Genomic DNA, 15,469 nt, shown 5'->3' with positions numbered 1-15,469 from the left:
TTAATTAAATTTTATTAAAGATTCTCTTTCCCAGTCAGTAGCACTAAAAACATTTCAATTGCTCAGTATCCATGAGTAGCCAGTGGCCACTGTACTGACCAGGGCAGATAAAGCACATCTCCATCAACCCAGAGAGTTCTGTTGGATGGCACTGATTGCTACCGGTTGTCTTTTCTCATGCATCTTACTGGCAGTAAGTAGTCTCAAAATCCCTCTGAGGAAGAACTGGACGTGGAAAAGCTAGAGCGTACTATAATCCACTCTCCCGCAAACCCATTAAACCTGCATCAAAAAAGCTAAGAGCAACAGGGCACATGAACACATCAGCATAGTAGGTTCACTAGGTCCTAACCCTTCGGACCCCAATGCCTTGGCTACATGCTCACAGACACTCTGACCTTTGCATATTTTATTCAGTTTCTATTTTACACTGTTTTAATTGATGTTTAATATAGCTTAACTCTGCGTGGTGTTCCAAGCCCCTCACCAGGGGGCCGCTCACAGGCAGAAGCACAATTAATAGCAATCCCCAGAAAATTATGCCCTGTATCAAAGTTGTCATTGCACCATATAAATGCTTATTATTACTATTGAATTTTCCAGTCCTGACACCTCCCTGTGTTTACTAGGTAGCAGATAAACCTCTATGTTTGTGCCTTCCCTACTCTACCACACCATGAGGACTAAATATAGCCCTGTGTGTATGTTTAGCTCCATTTAGCTATGCTTTGAAAAGGGGGAAAATCACAGTTAATAAAATTAAATTGCCAGAAAATGTGGTTTGTTCTTCCCGCACTTGACAACCCCTTAAAAGGCAAACAGACATCACTGCTGACAAGATAGGGAACCAGTTTCAGCTACAGAGTCGGGGAAACTCCCAGACCCTGACACTGTGGCTCGGCTCCCCAATGGGCCTCCTGTGAGGGTAGACGGAGAAGGTCCCTGTGCTGGGGAGTTCAAGAACAATCCCAGGGAGGCAATTTGACCTTCCCAACCCTCTCAATGAAAAACTCAAATAAACCAATGTAAAGACCGTCCAAAAAAGAAGGATGAAAAAAATTCTCTGCTTCTAGCAGTTTAGCACTCCTTGGTTTCTTTTGGCGGGGCATCTGAAACTTAGATTTTAACATGCATAGACAGTAGCTTCTCTACAAATGTACAGCAGGGGAAGCAGTGGAAAGCTCCAGTCTGTGACACCTGTACTCCTTCCCTTCGGGCATGCCTTCTGCTCCCATGTGCAGTTATGTCTGCAGCCCTGTCTGGGCAGAGTCTTCTACAGAATGCTGAGGCCCTGATAATTTCTTTGGACTTAGCCTCCTGTCCTTTTTTCCAAAAAAGAATGCAATCTGAAGAGAATTCACTTGTTTACCTCTTTTGTCACATACATCTACTCCCTTTTAGACACCACTGTCATATCCTCACTCTGCCGCTTGTACTTCAAGTGGATGATTAGGTGGTGGAGACCGCCGTCTGGGAGCCACTGTGTGTGCAATGGTAAGAGCACCACAGTGGGATGTGGAGACTTAGGCTCTACACTGAATTTACTATGTGAATGTGCTCACGTGATTCATTTCTCTGTGCCTCAATGGTCTCAACTACTGCAAAATCTCTGGCTTGGACTACATAACCTCTGGAGCCATCCAAGCTATAAAATGCTCTTAGTTGCTGTTATGAAAGATATATTCAAGTCCTTGGAAATGGAATGGGTCATACTTATTTCTATTTATAATGTTTTTTATTTTTGCATTCAACGCTGTACAGAGAAATGTAGATTTCTATTCTAAATTCTTCTAGCCAACAAAGGAAAGGCTCTATTTTAGTTTGTTTGACAGGGAAATGTTTATAACTAGATTGCGTTTCCTGTATTATATTTGCTTTGCCTTCTTCCATCTTTGCCTAAAAAAGGAGTTTCTAAAAATCCAGAAATGCTTTCTGTACCCAGGCAGAGCAGGAACAAGGCTGCCTTGGCTGGAGGAAGAAGATGGTGCGCGTCTCAGGCCCCAGTGGAGCAGGACTATTTGCCATCTGCTGCACTAGTTGCTTCATCTCCAAATCAGGCCCAGTGTGTAGTCTGCTGCAAATGTTAGGAGCTGAGCCACTGGCACTTCCCAACCATGGCAAGCGTGGACCCTCTGTACTGTGGCTGCCAAGATGATGTGAAAGCAGGGGGTCACTTTCTAGCTTAGGAGAAAAACATGCATGTAATGGAAATAGATTCCTCTTTTCCTCTCCTTTCATCATTCCCAGCCATTTTTAAAGCTTTAGACTAAAAAGAAGAGCTGTCTAACAAAGCCGAGGAAGATGATGGAATTATCAGACTTCCTTCAACCCAGCCATGCAGGACAGAATGGTTTATTAATGATCCATGGGAAAAGAACAATCATCCTGCTGGCAGCTTCACATGTAATTAACCAGCACACGGAGGGCTGGCTGGCTGACTACTGCAGGTCCAGCATCCACAGACCACAGAGCTACCTGACATGGGGACACTGGGTTTCTAGTGAAGTCGCCCCACAGGGAGAGGGATATCCAAAATAGTGACTTCAACTCACTGAGCACTCAGGAAACATGGGAGACGGCACTGCTCCTCTGGAGAAGCCTGGCTGTGTGTTCAGGCTGACACAGACTGCACGCCCTGTCAGCACCAACAGCTCTGGAACTACGATCCCATCACCAGTAACTGCACACTGAGGTAAGTGGCTGAGCAGGGTAATCTTTCAGGCAGTCCTCCAAACACTACTTCTGCACCAAAGCTCACAGGCAGGCGTTTCTGGGGATTGGCTTACTTTGTGCCAAGGTAGCAAACTCAAGACTGATACAAGGGCTGAGAGAACTGAACTATCATGCTGGGCATGGTGGGCGATAGTTGCTTCAAAATTCAACAGAAGCAACAAAATGTAAATTCGATACATAAAAAAGAAGCAGCTGGGTTAGCCAAGCTTTGGCTTTACAGCCAGTGCTAACTGCCCTTTTAAGAGCCATGTGATTCGAAGGACCTGGTCTCCCCACCAGGTGAGTGAACTAGTAAGAATTTCCTGTTTGTAATGTAGAGTTTTAAAAAAAGCACTTTAGCATCACGGCAGCTGAAATGGTACATTCAAAAGGTATCTCCCATCACCTTTTCAAAGGGAGAGCCAGAAGTTACCGACAGCAAGGAAGAGCACGATGCACACCCCTCCCCGCATGTTCTCCCATGCTTGTTTCTAGGGCAGAGAATCTGGTAACTTTTCCATGCCTCATCGGCAGGTGGGCACAGGACCCTCTGGGAATCCCCCTCCTTCAGGCCCAGCTCTGGCACTTCACGCTCCAGGGGGAGGTGGTTACTAGTGGGAGGCCATGGAGGCATGACAAGCTTTGCACCTTCAGCAAAAATGAAGCCAGTTCGCAGGGGTCATGGCTTTTTCATTTACCACATTCAATTTACATTCTTGGAAAAAAGAGATAATAAAGGAATGCTGTGTCCTTTAGAAAAACGGGGGTGGGGTGCTGTTGGGTGACAAAGCAATGTCCATCAACTAACACCTCATCACCTCTTCTTTAGAGCACTTCACATGTGGCGAGCCCCGCAGATAAGCCACAGAACAGGCTCCACAGCCATTTTCTTGCTCATTACTTACTGTCTCCTTCTTTCCCTAGCTTTGATTATAGCTAGCCAAACACAGTGGTTCTCTCACTCCCATTAAAGCAGCCTGGAAACAGGAGTAATCCCAGTCATAGATCAGTGAGCTAACAGGCAGGAGAGGTCACTGGTGGCTTGGTAGGAAATGGAGAGCTCATGATAAATGAATTGGTATTGCCTGCCATTTTTCCTGGCCGTCACTTTAATCAATAAGGGAAAAGGTGAATTGCTATTGATCTCTTCAACACCTTAGAATGATACTGTACAAATTAGAGAAACACAAGGGGGTGGGTGAATGAATAAAAAGAGGAAGGGCGGATGAAAGGACAGACAGGTAGCATGAGGCTACTGTATATCCCCAGAAGTGGTCTTCCGGTCCCTAGGTGTCAGACAGCTTCAGTGCCCTTGTGACATGAAGAGCCCTTCGTCACATCTGCAAGGACTGGCCACGGACACGATTTCAATGCCTCCGTTTGCACCTTACATGCCACAAGGCTTCATTAGGACTACAGGCATGAGAAGCAAAACAGGGCTGTCCCTGATGCAAGGTTAGAAGGTTACACACTGAGATGCGCCAGGGATCCCAGGGCCTCACGAGCTTTTGAAGTTGCCATCCGTTGGTGATGCTGGGCTGAGATATCTTAATCACTGACTGTAACTCTGCATGGAAAACCAAGAATGAAAACTTCCAGAACAACCTCTGGTCACACCTGACTAACCTCACTCCCGGGTAGCACGATAAGAAAATACAGACAGGCAGCAGATAAGGGAAAATGACCTTGTATCATACTTGATAATAACAAAGATCATGTCTTCAGGCCTGACTTCTGAAACAGTCTGGGCTGAAGGACACAGCATGAAGATCAGAAGCCTTGGTCAAAATGTTAGAGGGCTGGTCTTAATCCTGGGAAAAAAAGGGGGGCTGATTATATTCAGACAAGGAAGAAGACAAACTATATGCAAATACGGTCTTATCCAGACATCCAAGAAGCAGACAGGGTATTAGAATAGATGGAAATAGCAACCGATAACAGGAAGACATAACATTTAGTGTCTGGTTTTCATCTTCAACTCAGTGCAGAGTCCAACCAGTTGGCTGGAAGGAAACCTGGGAGCACCCAGCTCTAAGACCTCTGGAACAGATTCTGCGTAGGCTCTGTTGCTTCTCAGAATCCAATCAGCAACCTGCTCACGTCAAGAAAAAGGCAATGCATCAGACAGATCTGGTGACAGAGAAAAGGGAATACTGACCAAAGTTTAGCCCAGTTGGGTACAGAATAGTCACATCTCAGGATCCCAGATCATGCCTGGAATACTTCTCTTATTCCATCAACTGGCCCTAACTATTTAGGTGCTGGTGAGAGAAAGAACTGTCTGACCAGGGGTCTCCGTCAAGGTTACACAACACCCGCAGCTCATCACCTGGGGCCAAGGTCTCCTCAGGGACCTCTTCACCTTGGCTGATTCACCTTTCAGGATTTTCAAGGTAGAACAGGGCTTTGATACCCTATTTTGCAGAGAGTGAAACCAAGGCAGATGGTCACTTATCAAAAGGAAACAGAATTTAGCCTTAAAAACTGTCATGTTTAAACAGCAAAAGCCTTCATGATGGTCCTTGCATTGTTGCTTAAACTGGCCAGAGATCATGACCTGGGGTGTAACTGTACAATCTGAAATCAGTGACACCATAGTTCACCAGTATCCCTACCTTCCTCCCACAAATACCTGAAGGGCCAAAACATAGAGCAAAATAAAATGCAAGTTACAAAGCTGCTGATGTGTTGAGAGTGGAAGTGCTGAGATTAGAAAGAGGAAGCGCTTAAGTGCACCCTGGGTGTTTGGAAACGGCCACGTCTGCAGCCCTGACAGCTGATGGAGGAGCTCTGGCTCTGCCAGGCAGGCTGAAGAGTGGCCCTCCACTCAGAAGGTGGGGCATGCAGCTGTGGGAGGGCATGACGATAAGAAACAACTATTTAGCAAATACCAGTTCCCTCCTACAAGGAATCTTCCAATTCCAAAAGTGACCCTATTCTAAAATTACCAAGTGGCAGGTGGCCAGGCCAAAAATCCATATCCAATCAACAGTAATGGACTATTTGTTGCATTTCCTCATATAAGGTTGCAGCATTGCTATAAAAACCCTGGGTCAGTGGTTTTAGATTTATTTAACTGGAGAAGTAACAGCACCCTAGCACTGTAAGTACCGTAGAGACCTGTGGATGAAATCACAGGTGTAGCCCTCTGGGAAGAGACAGAGGGACCTGTTGGTTTTAGTTTCCTGATCTTCAACCTTAGTGGTGACCACTAAAAAGAATTTCACTGCCTCAAGAGATGGGAAAGGAGGAAAGGAAGCCATCATGAAGAAAAAGGGCATAATAAAGTAGTTTCTAGTTCAAACCTTCCTTCCTGGTTCAACGGACAGCTGTTCTTCCTGCAGTGATTGTTCTAAATGATTCTACTTGGGGTTCTTTTCTTGTCCTTTTCTGTCCTGGTTAGCACCTAGATCTTTCTTTAGGGCTCCTGCTGGCATTCTGCTAACTTCCAACTCTTTCAATTTAATGCAGATTAAAGACAAACATATGGCAATCTCAGACTGTGGCTGTGTGAGGGAAAGACTGAAACAAAAAGAGCGCTCTATTAGGACAAGAAGGCCCGGGTTATCTATCTAGGATCTAGAAGGCCACCCTGTGTCCCTCATTGCGGAGCTGCAGTGAAACTGGAAATCAAACAGGGTCAGAAGCCTATGTAACTGGAGAAAAGGCACAGACAGCCCCTGTGGTACTTTAAGGACATGGCAAAGACACCCCAGCCATTATTTTTTAGAGATCTATTAGGTATCTGTGGAGTCCTGGCTGCCCCTCTCTTATCAGTCTACAATCAAGTCTAGAAAAGCCTTCTTGCAAGGTTAGGACTCTTGGGCATTATTATCTCCAGATCTCTCCTTTCCTAGTAAACATGTCACTGAGTAGAAAGCTTTTGACATGTAGGACCGTGCAGAGCCAGAGGCAAAGAGACCCTATCTTATCACACTTCATGGAAAAAAGAATGGTGAATTGCCTGGAGGTGCTTTAAGAAATGCTCTTTTGAGAAGTTAAACCAACTATGGCAAATATGTTTCCATGCAAGTGCCAAATCCATCCAAGTGGGAGTAGTTTTGATGAGTCCTGTGAAGGATCCCAGCCCCAAGCCAAAGTAGTGCTGTGACTGACTGGCAGTATCTGCCGTGGGTACAGGACTAGACAAGGGGCAAGAGGCAATGGAGAGAACCGAGCATTATTCTTTGTTGATTCCAATGTGAATGCACACATATCTATATCCAGCCTATCAGTGCACTCTGGGTATAGTGTTTCATCTACACTGAAGTCTGAACCTGATTTTAGCAAAACCACAATAGAGTTTCTGTTAATAAAAATGATGCTTCTGGCTGCTGTTCACTGAGTGTTTACTATCTACCAGGTCCTGTGTTTAGCATTTACATATATATTTTCAAGATAACTCTATATAGGGAAGGTATCCTCTTTACATAGGCAAGTAGCTGCTGTACTCCACAACACCAAGGACACCATCACACTGAATTCTTGCATGCACCAAGGCTACCCTGGATTTACAGACTCAGAATGTGTGCAAGATCACATGGGAAATGAGGAGGCTGGAATGGTAACCCAGGTCTGACTATTCACATGTTACTAGTTTTTGTTAAGTGACCCAGAAGGGAAAGATGGCTTTAAATGTTCTGAAGATAAGCCTAAGATGATGAGCTCTTTCCTTCTGGCTATGTGATACATGTTTGGGCCAGGTTAGGGTATTTCCACTGTCAATTCTCTACCTTGCTCATAATCTTATTTCATGCACCAAAGCATTTCATAACAGACCGTTGGTCACTTTCATTTCCAAAATCCATTTAAGTTCAGCTGACCAGAAACTGTCACGGGTGGAGTAGCAAGTGGGAAGTTCATCAATAAAGCCAGGTTCAGAACACAGAGGTTCCCAAGTCCTTGGCAACAGACAGAGGGAGTGGGCATGCTAAAGAAGAGGGAATAATTAAGGTCAGCTCATCCACCAGAACAGTCACTCCTGTGTCCTTGGGGAAGTCACATGTGGAACATCAGAATGTTAGTACTACCTGGAGAGCAAATGCAATCTACAATATGCTTATTCTTTGCTGGTGGTTCAGGCAGCCTTGCTATTATATATTATGAGCTGTGTTCTAAAAAAGATATCAGTTGAATTATGTAATCCCAAGGAGAAAATGAGGCAATGTGTGTTGGTCTGGACGAAAAAACAGGACAGCAGGAGGATGGAATATACTCTAAACATGGCAGTATGAAAGCTCACACTCAAGGCTTTATGGGTACTCGCCAGTGTGCTTGGGTCCTGAGTGAAGCTCTTTTGAAAACAGTGGGCAAGTTTGTACGCAGTCATCTTTAGTTTGTAAAGGAAATACTGTCAGAGGATAATGAAATAGGTGTTTTCTTTACTAGGTTTCCAAAAAGAAGGATGCAGACTTCATGATAAGCTAGTTTACCTAAAAAGCCAATATTCCACAAGGCTTTCCTTTAGCTCTTTACTATCATATTAAGAATATTAGCTCCCTTTTTCCTTTTTAAGAGAATCTTCACCAAAGCTCCAGGAGCGATGACTGCTCAGGATGATTGAAGAGGTAAGAGAAACTAGGAATTGCTGTTTCAGGAGCATCTAATGCACCTAAATTAAAATAAATGACACCCAGCTCTCCTGGCACAGACCTCATCTCCAGGGGGGACTCCAGTAGTCTTTTCCTCTTGGTAACATTTCTCCATTTGTTCTGGGTCATAAGTCCTACATATCTCCTGGTAGAATGTGCCCAGCAATTCTTCCATAGAGATGGAAAGTCTCCATAGAGATAAGTCTTCCATAGAGATGGCCTGTAGTATCATTTCCTGTCAGAATGGTAGACTACCAAATCCATGAGTGGCCGGGGTACTGTTTAGCAAAGCTGTTTGAAGGATTTTGTGTTGGTAATGATAATCATATAGTGAACCAGTGAGCGCATTTCATTACTCTCTACTACCGTTATCACCAGGCTACACTTTAGATGAGGTTCAAGTAAGTACTGTGGGCCAATTTAGTAGAAAGATACAAGAGGAAATCATGTTTAAATATTTGCATCTTCACTCTGGGACTGATCTGGGTCAGAATTAAAGATGGAGAGGAAAAATGTAAGTGCCAGGATGGTCTTGGCACTGCCAAAGGTTCTACTGCTTCTATTTGGGGAAGGAAAGTATGACTGTCAGGTCCAGGTACTATATTTCTTACTTCATTTTTCTGATAGGAACAACAGTAAGAAAAACAAATTAACCTGGCAGAGAAAACATAAAAATCTCTCTGAGAAGAGTTTACTGTTAACAACAAAGACCAATTCCTGAGGGAAAAGGAAGTGATGCTTCTGCTGACAAGGATTTTCTTCCTAGGGACCGAATTATATCATTGAGACCTTCCTACAGGTCTCAAAGAGGCCACAGCTCTTTAGTCCTACACCACACCTTGTCCTCCCCCGACTCCTAACAGGCACCCGGGACATGGACACTTGCCTTTGGAGGGTAGTGAGGCCTATCAAACCTACACCAGTTAGCCTGTGTGACACAATTATAGGTAATAGGATCTTGGCCAAGCCAATGACAAATTAGGCCCAGCAGCTATTTCAGAAGAATGGATGCAATTCTATGCTTGACTGGCTATGAAAGTTCTAAGCAGAAGAATAGGAAAACAGCCTCGCTGAGCCAGCAGCTTTGCAGAGAGGAATCCCACCGGAGCCAGCACACACTGCTGAGCTTGCCTGGGGAAGGCCACCAGTGATTGGAGACTAGGCTACCTTAGGCATTTAGAAGCTGATAGGGGAGTCCCAGCATCCAGGGGAAGGGAAACCATGGGCGATGGGACAGAGACCCTCATTCTGAATTTTATCTCACCTCTTCTTTCATTTAAGGGCTGGAATGAGGCTGAGGGCCCTCCTTCTGGTTTTTTTTTTAAGAAGTACTTGGCAAGAGCCAAAAGCCCAGAAATGAACGGGCTGTAAGTGAGCAGGTAACAGCTTGATATTCACACGGTGCTTGCAGTCCACCTCTGAACAGGAATTTGCTGCCACAAACTGAAAAGTAATCCCATCACCTTGTAGTCTTGTCTACAGAAGCGGAGGATGGAACCACACCAGGGAAGGAGATAAGGCGCCTCTCATGGAGGCCTAGACACGAATGGCTCTTCTTTGAACACTGAAGTGTCATTATTTCCTTTCCCTCAAATATTTTGTGTTTTTTTGTTTTGTTTTGTTTTTGTTTTTGTTTTCCGGTACCAGGAATCAAACTCACGACCTTGCGCTTGCCAGGCAGGCGCTTTGCGCTGAGCTACATTCCCAGCCCTTCTTTTTGGTGGGGTGGGCAGGGAGGCCCAAAGAGCTCTGAGTGCCACAGGAAGACAGCCCGGTCTTTGTTATGGACATTTTCTATGAGAACTTCCTCAATTGGCAGCCCTGTGTCCAGTCAGTTACCTCAGTGTCTTCCTCCCTCCCATACAAATGGTGCACATGGAGGGTTCTCCCAAAAAAACATAAAAGACAATAGAAGAACAGGCCTTCTTTCCAGTCTCTAGAATTGCAGGGAACGGATTACAGGAAGTCCGACTCAGGAACATTTGAGTTGTGAACTCTGATAAGAATGGACCTCGCATTACGAACATTCACAGATGTGAACAAACCAGGGAAGTAGATCAGGCATCTGTGCTAACTGCATGGTGCGATTGCGTACAGTAGTACAGGACTCAGAGCCCAGGATGTCCGGAAGCAAGAGGTAAAGCAGTAGTGATGTGCAGGGGACTGCTTGGAAGCAGAAAGCAATATACACTGTGTATCTGTCAAAGGTATGTAAGACGCACTTTGTCAGACTCATGAATATTCTCCAGGAACAGAACCTGTTCTTAACTCAGGGACTTACTGTGGTTGACTTAACAAATATACGAGTATCTCTTATTTTCTGATAATCTACATGGAGAACTGCAAGTATAAGTCTATTCCCAGAAGCTGCAAATTATGAAGTAAGTGGTGATGAGCCATGAGGTTGCAGAGGTAATCAAGGTTATATATAAACTAAAGAGACAAGATTTTATTCCCAAGACAATGGGAGTCATGTGTTTCTAAACAAATGCAAGTACATGTCTCTTAAGAAAGATTAGAAATGGGCAGATGGATATATATAATCAAGTGGAAATGAAGTAATCATTTAAATGAAAGGTAAGGAACAGAAAAGTCAAACAACAGATGAAGCAGAAGTCAGAAGATGTTAAGAATTGTCTCCAAAGCAGAGTAAATATGTAGGGGAAGGCAGGGCCATAGAAAACCATACTTATCCCACAAACCCCCAGGATCAAATCTGAAGGTTTCGCAAACCAATGTCAGTCAGTGTCAGACCTGTAGGAAAGTCCTTTACTACTCCTAAATACTCTGGAATTGAAAAATGATAGGACTGAAAGAGGGATGACCTTTTGATAGCAGAATTGACAAAAGTAGGAATGCAGATGTTTGAGTTTCATTCAGCATTTGTCCTACAAGCAGCTGTGGGGAGAGGCAGGGGTACCTGAGTTTCCTGAACTATAATATAAAACTGGGATACTATTTTTCTTAGAGGTTTGTGATGAGATTAAGTTATTGCATACAGAAACATTTTAAAACCAGAAAATGCTACATAAAATTAAACCTTGATCACTCGTAAGACAAGTGATTTTTACCTGAAGCCCTTAGAAATTAGCCTTGAACTAAGAACACAGCATTTGAACTTGAGGACCACTGCTAGGTGCTGAACACTCAAAGGTGGGTGGGAGGTGATAAAAGCCTTAGACCCAAACAGCCTTCAGACCCTACGAGAAAAGATAGTTGCTTACAGCACTGAAGGTAATGTATTCCCTTTTTCCTGGGCAGTGGCTGAGACAATCTAGAATAAGGTGTCTTTGTGCAAATAAATGAAACATAGCCAGGCAGCCTGCTTGCTTTTCTAGCAGGTGATTATTAGTGGCTCTGCAAGGAATCCCAGAGGACATGGCAATCAGAACCACTGGAGAGCAGGTTTCACTGGCATCACCCAGGCCAGGCACCCTTTACCCCCTGGATTTAAGCAGGGTTGAACTATCTTTGTTTTTTTCCAGAGATGGAACTCTGCTACTCTTCCTCCCAGATGTCTCCCGGGCAGGGAACGGGTCCACACAGAAAAGGGAACAGGGGGCCCGAAGGACACTGTAGGGGAAAGCCAGTGGATGTGGGAGGACACAGATTTGAACGGATTCTACAGGCAGCATGTAGCACAATGTGGAGCTAAAAGGAAGGAGGAGATGGATGCACCCTTCCTTTCATGCTAAGTTCTGTGTCTCAGATGTACACCCCTCCATAACCACACACCAATAATCAAAGTGGGGCCAATTTCCCTAGAACACAGACACATTTTCTTCACACAGCAACAGTTGTTTGTAGTGCTTGTGTGTGTCTGTGTTTTTCAAAAATGCAGAGGTGGGAGAGAGAGGAAAACCAAGGCTGTTCTCAGGCTATAGGGGCCTGCAGAATGAGCTCCCTGGGGGACAGCCTCTCTTTTGATGCCAGTGGAAGAAGGGAAATAGGTCAGAGCAGCAGCCTGAGTTTTCAGCTGGGGCTGTCCAGCATGAAGATGTCATTTTTCAGGCAGCAGCAGAGGATGATTTCTGAGGTCTCACAGAGGACAAAGGGGTCACTGAGAAAGGCCTTGGAAATGATCACCAAACCCCTATAGATGCCCCTGCCATCTGCCAGGGACTGCACCTCCTACAGTCAGAAACTGAGAGGAGAGCTACCTTACACCACAGCCCCTTCTCACAATCCAGGTTTCCCCAAGCACAGTAGCAATTAGTGCTGTGCATGCAGCAATAGCTCTCTAAGTGTGTGCCAGCTAGCTGGCTTTTTGGAAGACTGTGTTAGAGATTCCAAATGATAGCTAGGCATCTGTAATCCCAGCTACTCAAGAGGCTGAGGCAGGAGGATAGCAAGTTTGAGCTTAGACTGGACAACTTAGCACTTCTCTGCCTAAGGAAAAAAAAAGCCTGAGGATGTGGCTCAGTGTTAGTGCTCCCTGCATTCAATCCCAGAACTGTGCAAAACAAAAATAGGAGAAGGGAGGGGAGAGAGAAAGAGAGCTCAAGTGGCCGTTGTATTTGTGACAAGGGCCTCATAAGGGAGAGGATGGTTGGATTCGTAGATCAATCTTTGAGACAGAAATAGCAAGGCAGAAAAGAACCGTATACCCAAGATCACACAATAACTGAAAACCTAGGAGTTTGCACTTTTAAGCTGGTTATCTACCCATTAACTAATGTTATCTCTCATCATAACTTCAGGGAAAATGCTAGCAATAGGCACAATTCCCCATCTGGGAAATTACACCACATTTTCCTTCCTTGGCAGTGTGGCAGGGAACTGCCTTAAAAAGGCAGCTGTATGGGGTTGGGGAGGGTGTCACCAAGCACATGCCATCCAGTGGGGCACAGCACTCACAGCTCCCAGCCACAGCTGATCCAATCATCTCATACTGTCCAGTTCAGAAACAGCCCAGCCTCAGTGGCATGGGACAAGATTCAGCCCACATCTTCACGGCTACTGCAAGCCACCAAAACCCAGTTCAGCATACCCTACACCACAGGGCTGTAAGCAAGCTTCTGCTAAATATTCTGTGCTTTGCAGGGTGTACAGCGTCTGTCACAACTGCTCGACTCTTGAATTGTGTTATGAGTGTGAAAGCAGCCACAGACAGACAGTACATAAAGAATTAACATCACCGTGTTTCAACAAAACTTCGCAAAAACTGGCAGGGGTCAAGATTTGCCCACCCCTGCTACACACCAATTGAGTCAGGCTGGGAAGAAATGGTGACCTCCTTAGATTTGAGAAAGGTAATTTCTCTGAGAGTTCCTTGGTTGCTCTGGGCTTCAAGGTCAAAGAGAATCAGGCAATGAATAACATCGTGTCTGTGTCCTTGTTCTTCCTGCCCTGAGACTGGTAGCAGAACGCTCCAAACACTGACCTGGAACTGGCACCCCAGACTTCTGACTCAGGGAGAAGAACAAAGCCAACAGGAGAGAATGGCTGAGGAAAGTGCTGTGTAGAAGATGGCAAAAAAGAAGTGCAAAGAGAGGTAGCAGGACAGATACTAAGGAAAAGAGAACTGAGTGGTGGCCGGAAGCATCAGTAGCTCTATGATGGCTAGTATCATTTTAACACAAATATGGTAACCAGGTCTCGAGATAAAAACACAGACTAAAAGAGACTTGTTGGATAGTCGCAGGCTTCATATAAGAATATGGAATGGGAAGACTATAATTCTCTCCTCACTCAAACTAGATGAAGACATGGCAGCGACTCCTGTACCACTAAAGCCAGGACACCACACTTTGTAAGCATGGTGCTATTTCCCAGTGCAACCCGGTTAGCTTCTCATCTCCCTAGAAGAAATGGTGATTCCGCCCACATTTTCATGGCTGCGCAAGCCACCAAAACCCAATTCAGCATACCCTATATCACAGAGCTGAAATCTGGCCTGGGGCGGTAACCATTATAGAGATTCTCTCTCAGGCTAGATCCTTCTCCAGTCAGTTTATGCTTTCACATGTGTGAGACCAGCCCCATGTCCAGGCCTCTGAGATCACATAGGGGCCCAGGAGTGCTTTGAAATCTGTGGGCTTCTCTTTTCCTATCCTAGTGCAGATTTATAGTAACTTGGAAAAGCTTGTAAAGGGTAGAGAAGTTACTGGCAAAAATCAGATATTACTATGAACAAATATTTAAAAATGTGAAAGAAAGAGATGGGGAAGGGCCAGAGATAATCACATCTTAAGAATATCTGGTTAAGCTTAATTATCAAGGAAATAGGTACAAGGAACACACACACACACACACACACACAAAGACAAAAACAAACTAAAATAACAATAGCAATAGCAGCAGCAGCAACAACAACAGTTCAACTGCAACTGTCCCAGTAGCCACTTGGCTCCAGAGCCCAGCGAAGGCTGCCCTGCAGGTAAGGAAGGGTAAGGGCTGTGAGGCAGGAAGGATCCTTGTGGGGGGAGAGGGAAGGCAAAGAAAACTGTTCCCCAGAACAACTCAAGCAGTGCAGGTGAAGGTACTACACAGGTAAAAGCAAATGAATAAAGCTCTTACCAAACAAAATCCTTTTATTCTGACATTGACCCGGGAACAGTTTTCGTACATCAAATGAAGGGAAATGCCCAAGAGAAAAAGCTGCAACTGGTTTCTTTAGTCAACATCTTGAATTATTTGTAGTTTAGGTCATATTCATAATTCCTCCGGATAATGACCTTTCCAAACAGCCTGGCCAAGTCATCATATTGAGAAACCCTCAACACAGGGCTATGAAAACCTGGGATCTCTATAATCTAGAAAGATAAATATCAACTTTGGATCAGATTAAGTAAGGATCTACAAACTCATATGCCAAGGAATCAAAGAAGGTGGGGAAAATTTAACTTTTCACCAGTAAATATTAACAGATATATACCCAAAGGGAAGGGTCACGATACCGATGAGACAGTAAAAATACTGGTCCACTTGCCCCTTTTAGTGGTCAGTATTCCCTTTGACCCTCTTGCACTTTTGAGTATTACCAGTGGGACAGAGATATGACTAGGAAGAAAAGTGGCTGGGAAAACAAGAGCTGCAAAAGAAAAAAAAAAGAAACTTCAGGAGATGTCAAGTAACAGGAAGATGACTCTGACGAGAGACTTGGTTTAAATAGTAAGAAATGACAATTCTTCCAGCTCACATCTCAGGCAATCTAGTGAAGTAAG

General features: G+C 44.6%; 2 protein-coding genes across 6 annotated transcripts in view; one reads left to right on the top strand and one right to left on the bottom strand.

Moving 5' to 3' along the window:
- Snd1 (staphylococcal nuclease and tudor domain containing 1) overlaps positions 1-15,469 on the bottom strand; it is a 431,831-nt gene that overhangs the window by 78,379 nt on the left and 337,983 nt on the right. The gene's annotated exons all lie outside the window — the stretch shown is intronic.
- Positions 1-15,469, top strand: part of Lrrc4 (leucine rich repeat containing 4) — a 54,688-nt gene that overhangs the window by 20,815 nt on the left and 18,404 nt on the right. Inside the window, exons 3-4 of one of the 5 annotated variants that reach the window (XR_263738.2) lie at positions 1,943-2,692; positions 6,184-6,999. The exons of 2 other annotated variants lie outside the window; for them this stretch is intronic. Coding sequence is in view for 1 of the 3 variants with exons in the window: in XM_013503285.1 (XP_013358739.1) it covers positions 1,943-2,037 (95 nt within the window). In the remaining 2 variants the exon portion in view is untranslated. Of the gene's footprint in view, positions 1-1,942; positions 2,704-6,183; positions 7,000-15,469 lie in introns of those variants that run through there. 2 more of the 5 variants (XR_001230881.1, XM_013503285.1) reach the window with 2 other exon arrangements.

The sequence above is a fragment of the Chinchilla lanigera genome, unplaced genomic scaffold (assembly GCF_000276665.1).
Source record: "Chinchilla lanigera isolate Chin_1 unplaced genomic scaffold, ChiLan1.0 scaffold00078, whole genome shotgun sequence".
In the NCBI taxonomy this organism is placed as follows: Eukaryota; Metazoa; Chordata; class Mammalia; order Rodentia; family Chinchillidae; genus Chinchilla; species Chinchilla lanigera.
Note: the sequence above shows the minus strand (reverse complement) of the source record. Positions and strands in the feature narration are given on the sequence as shown.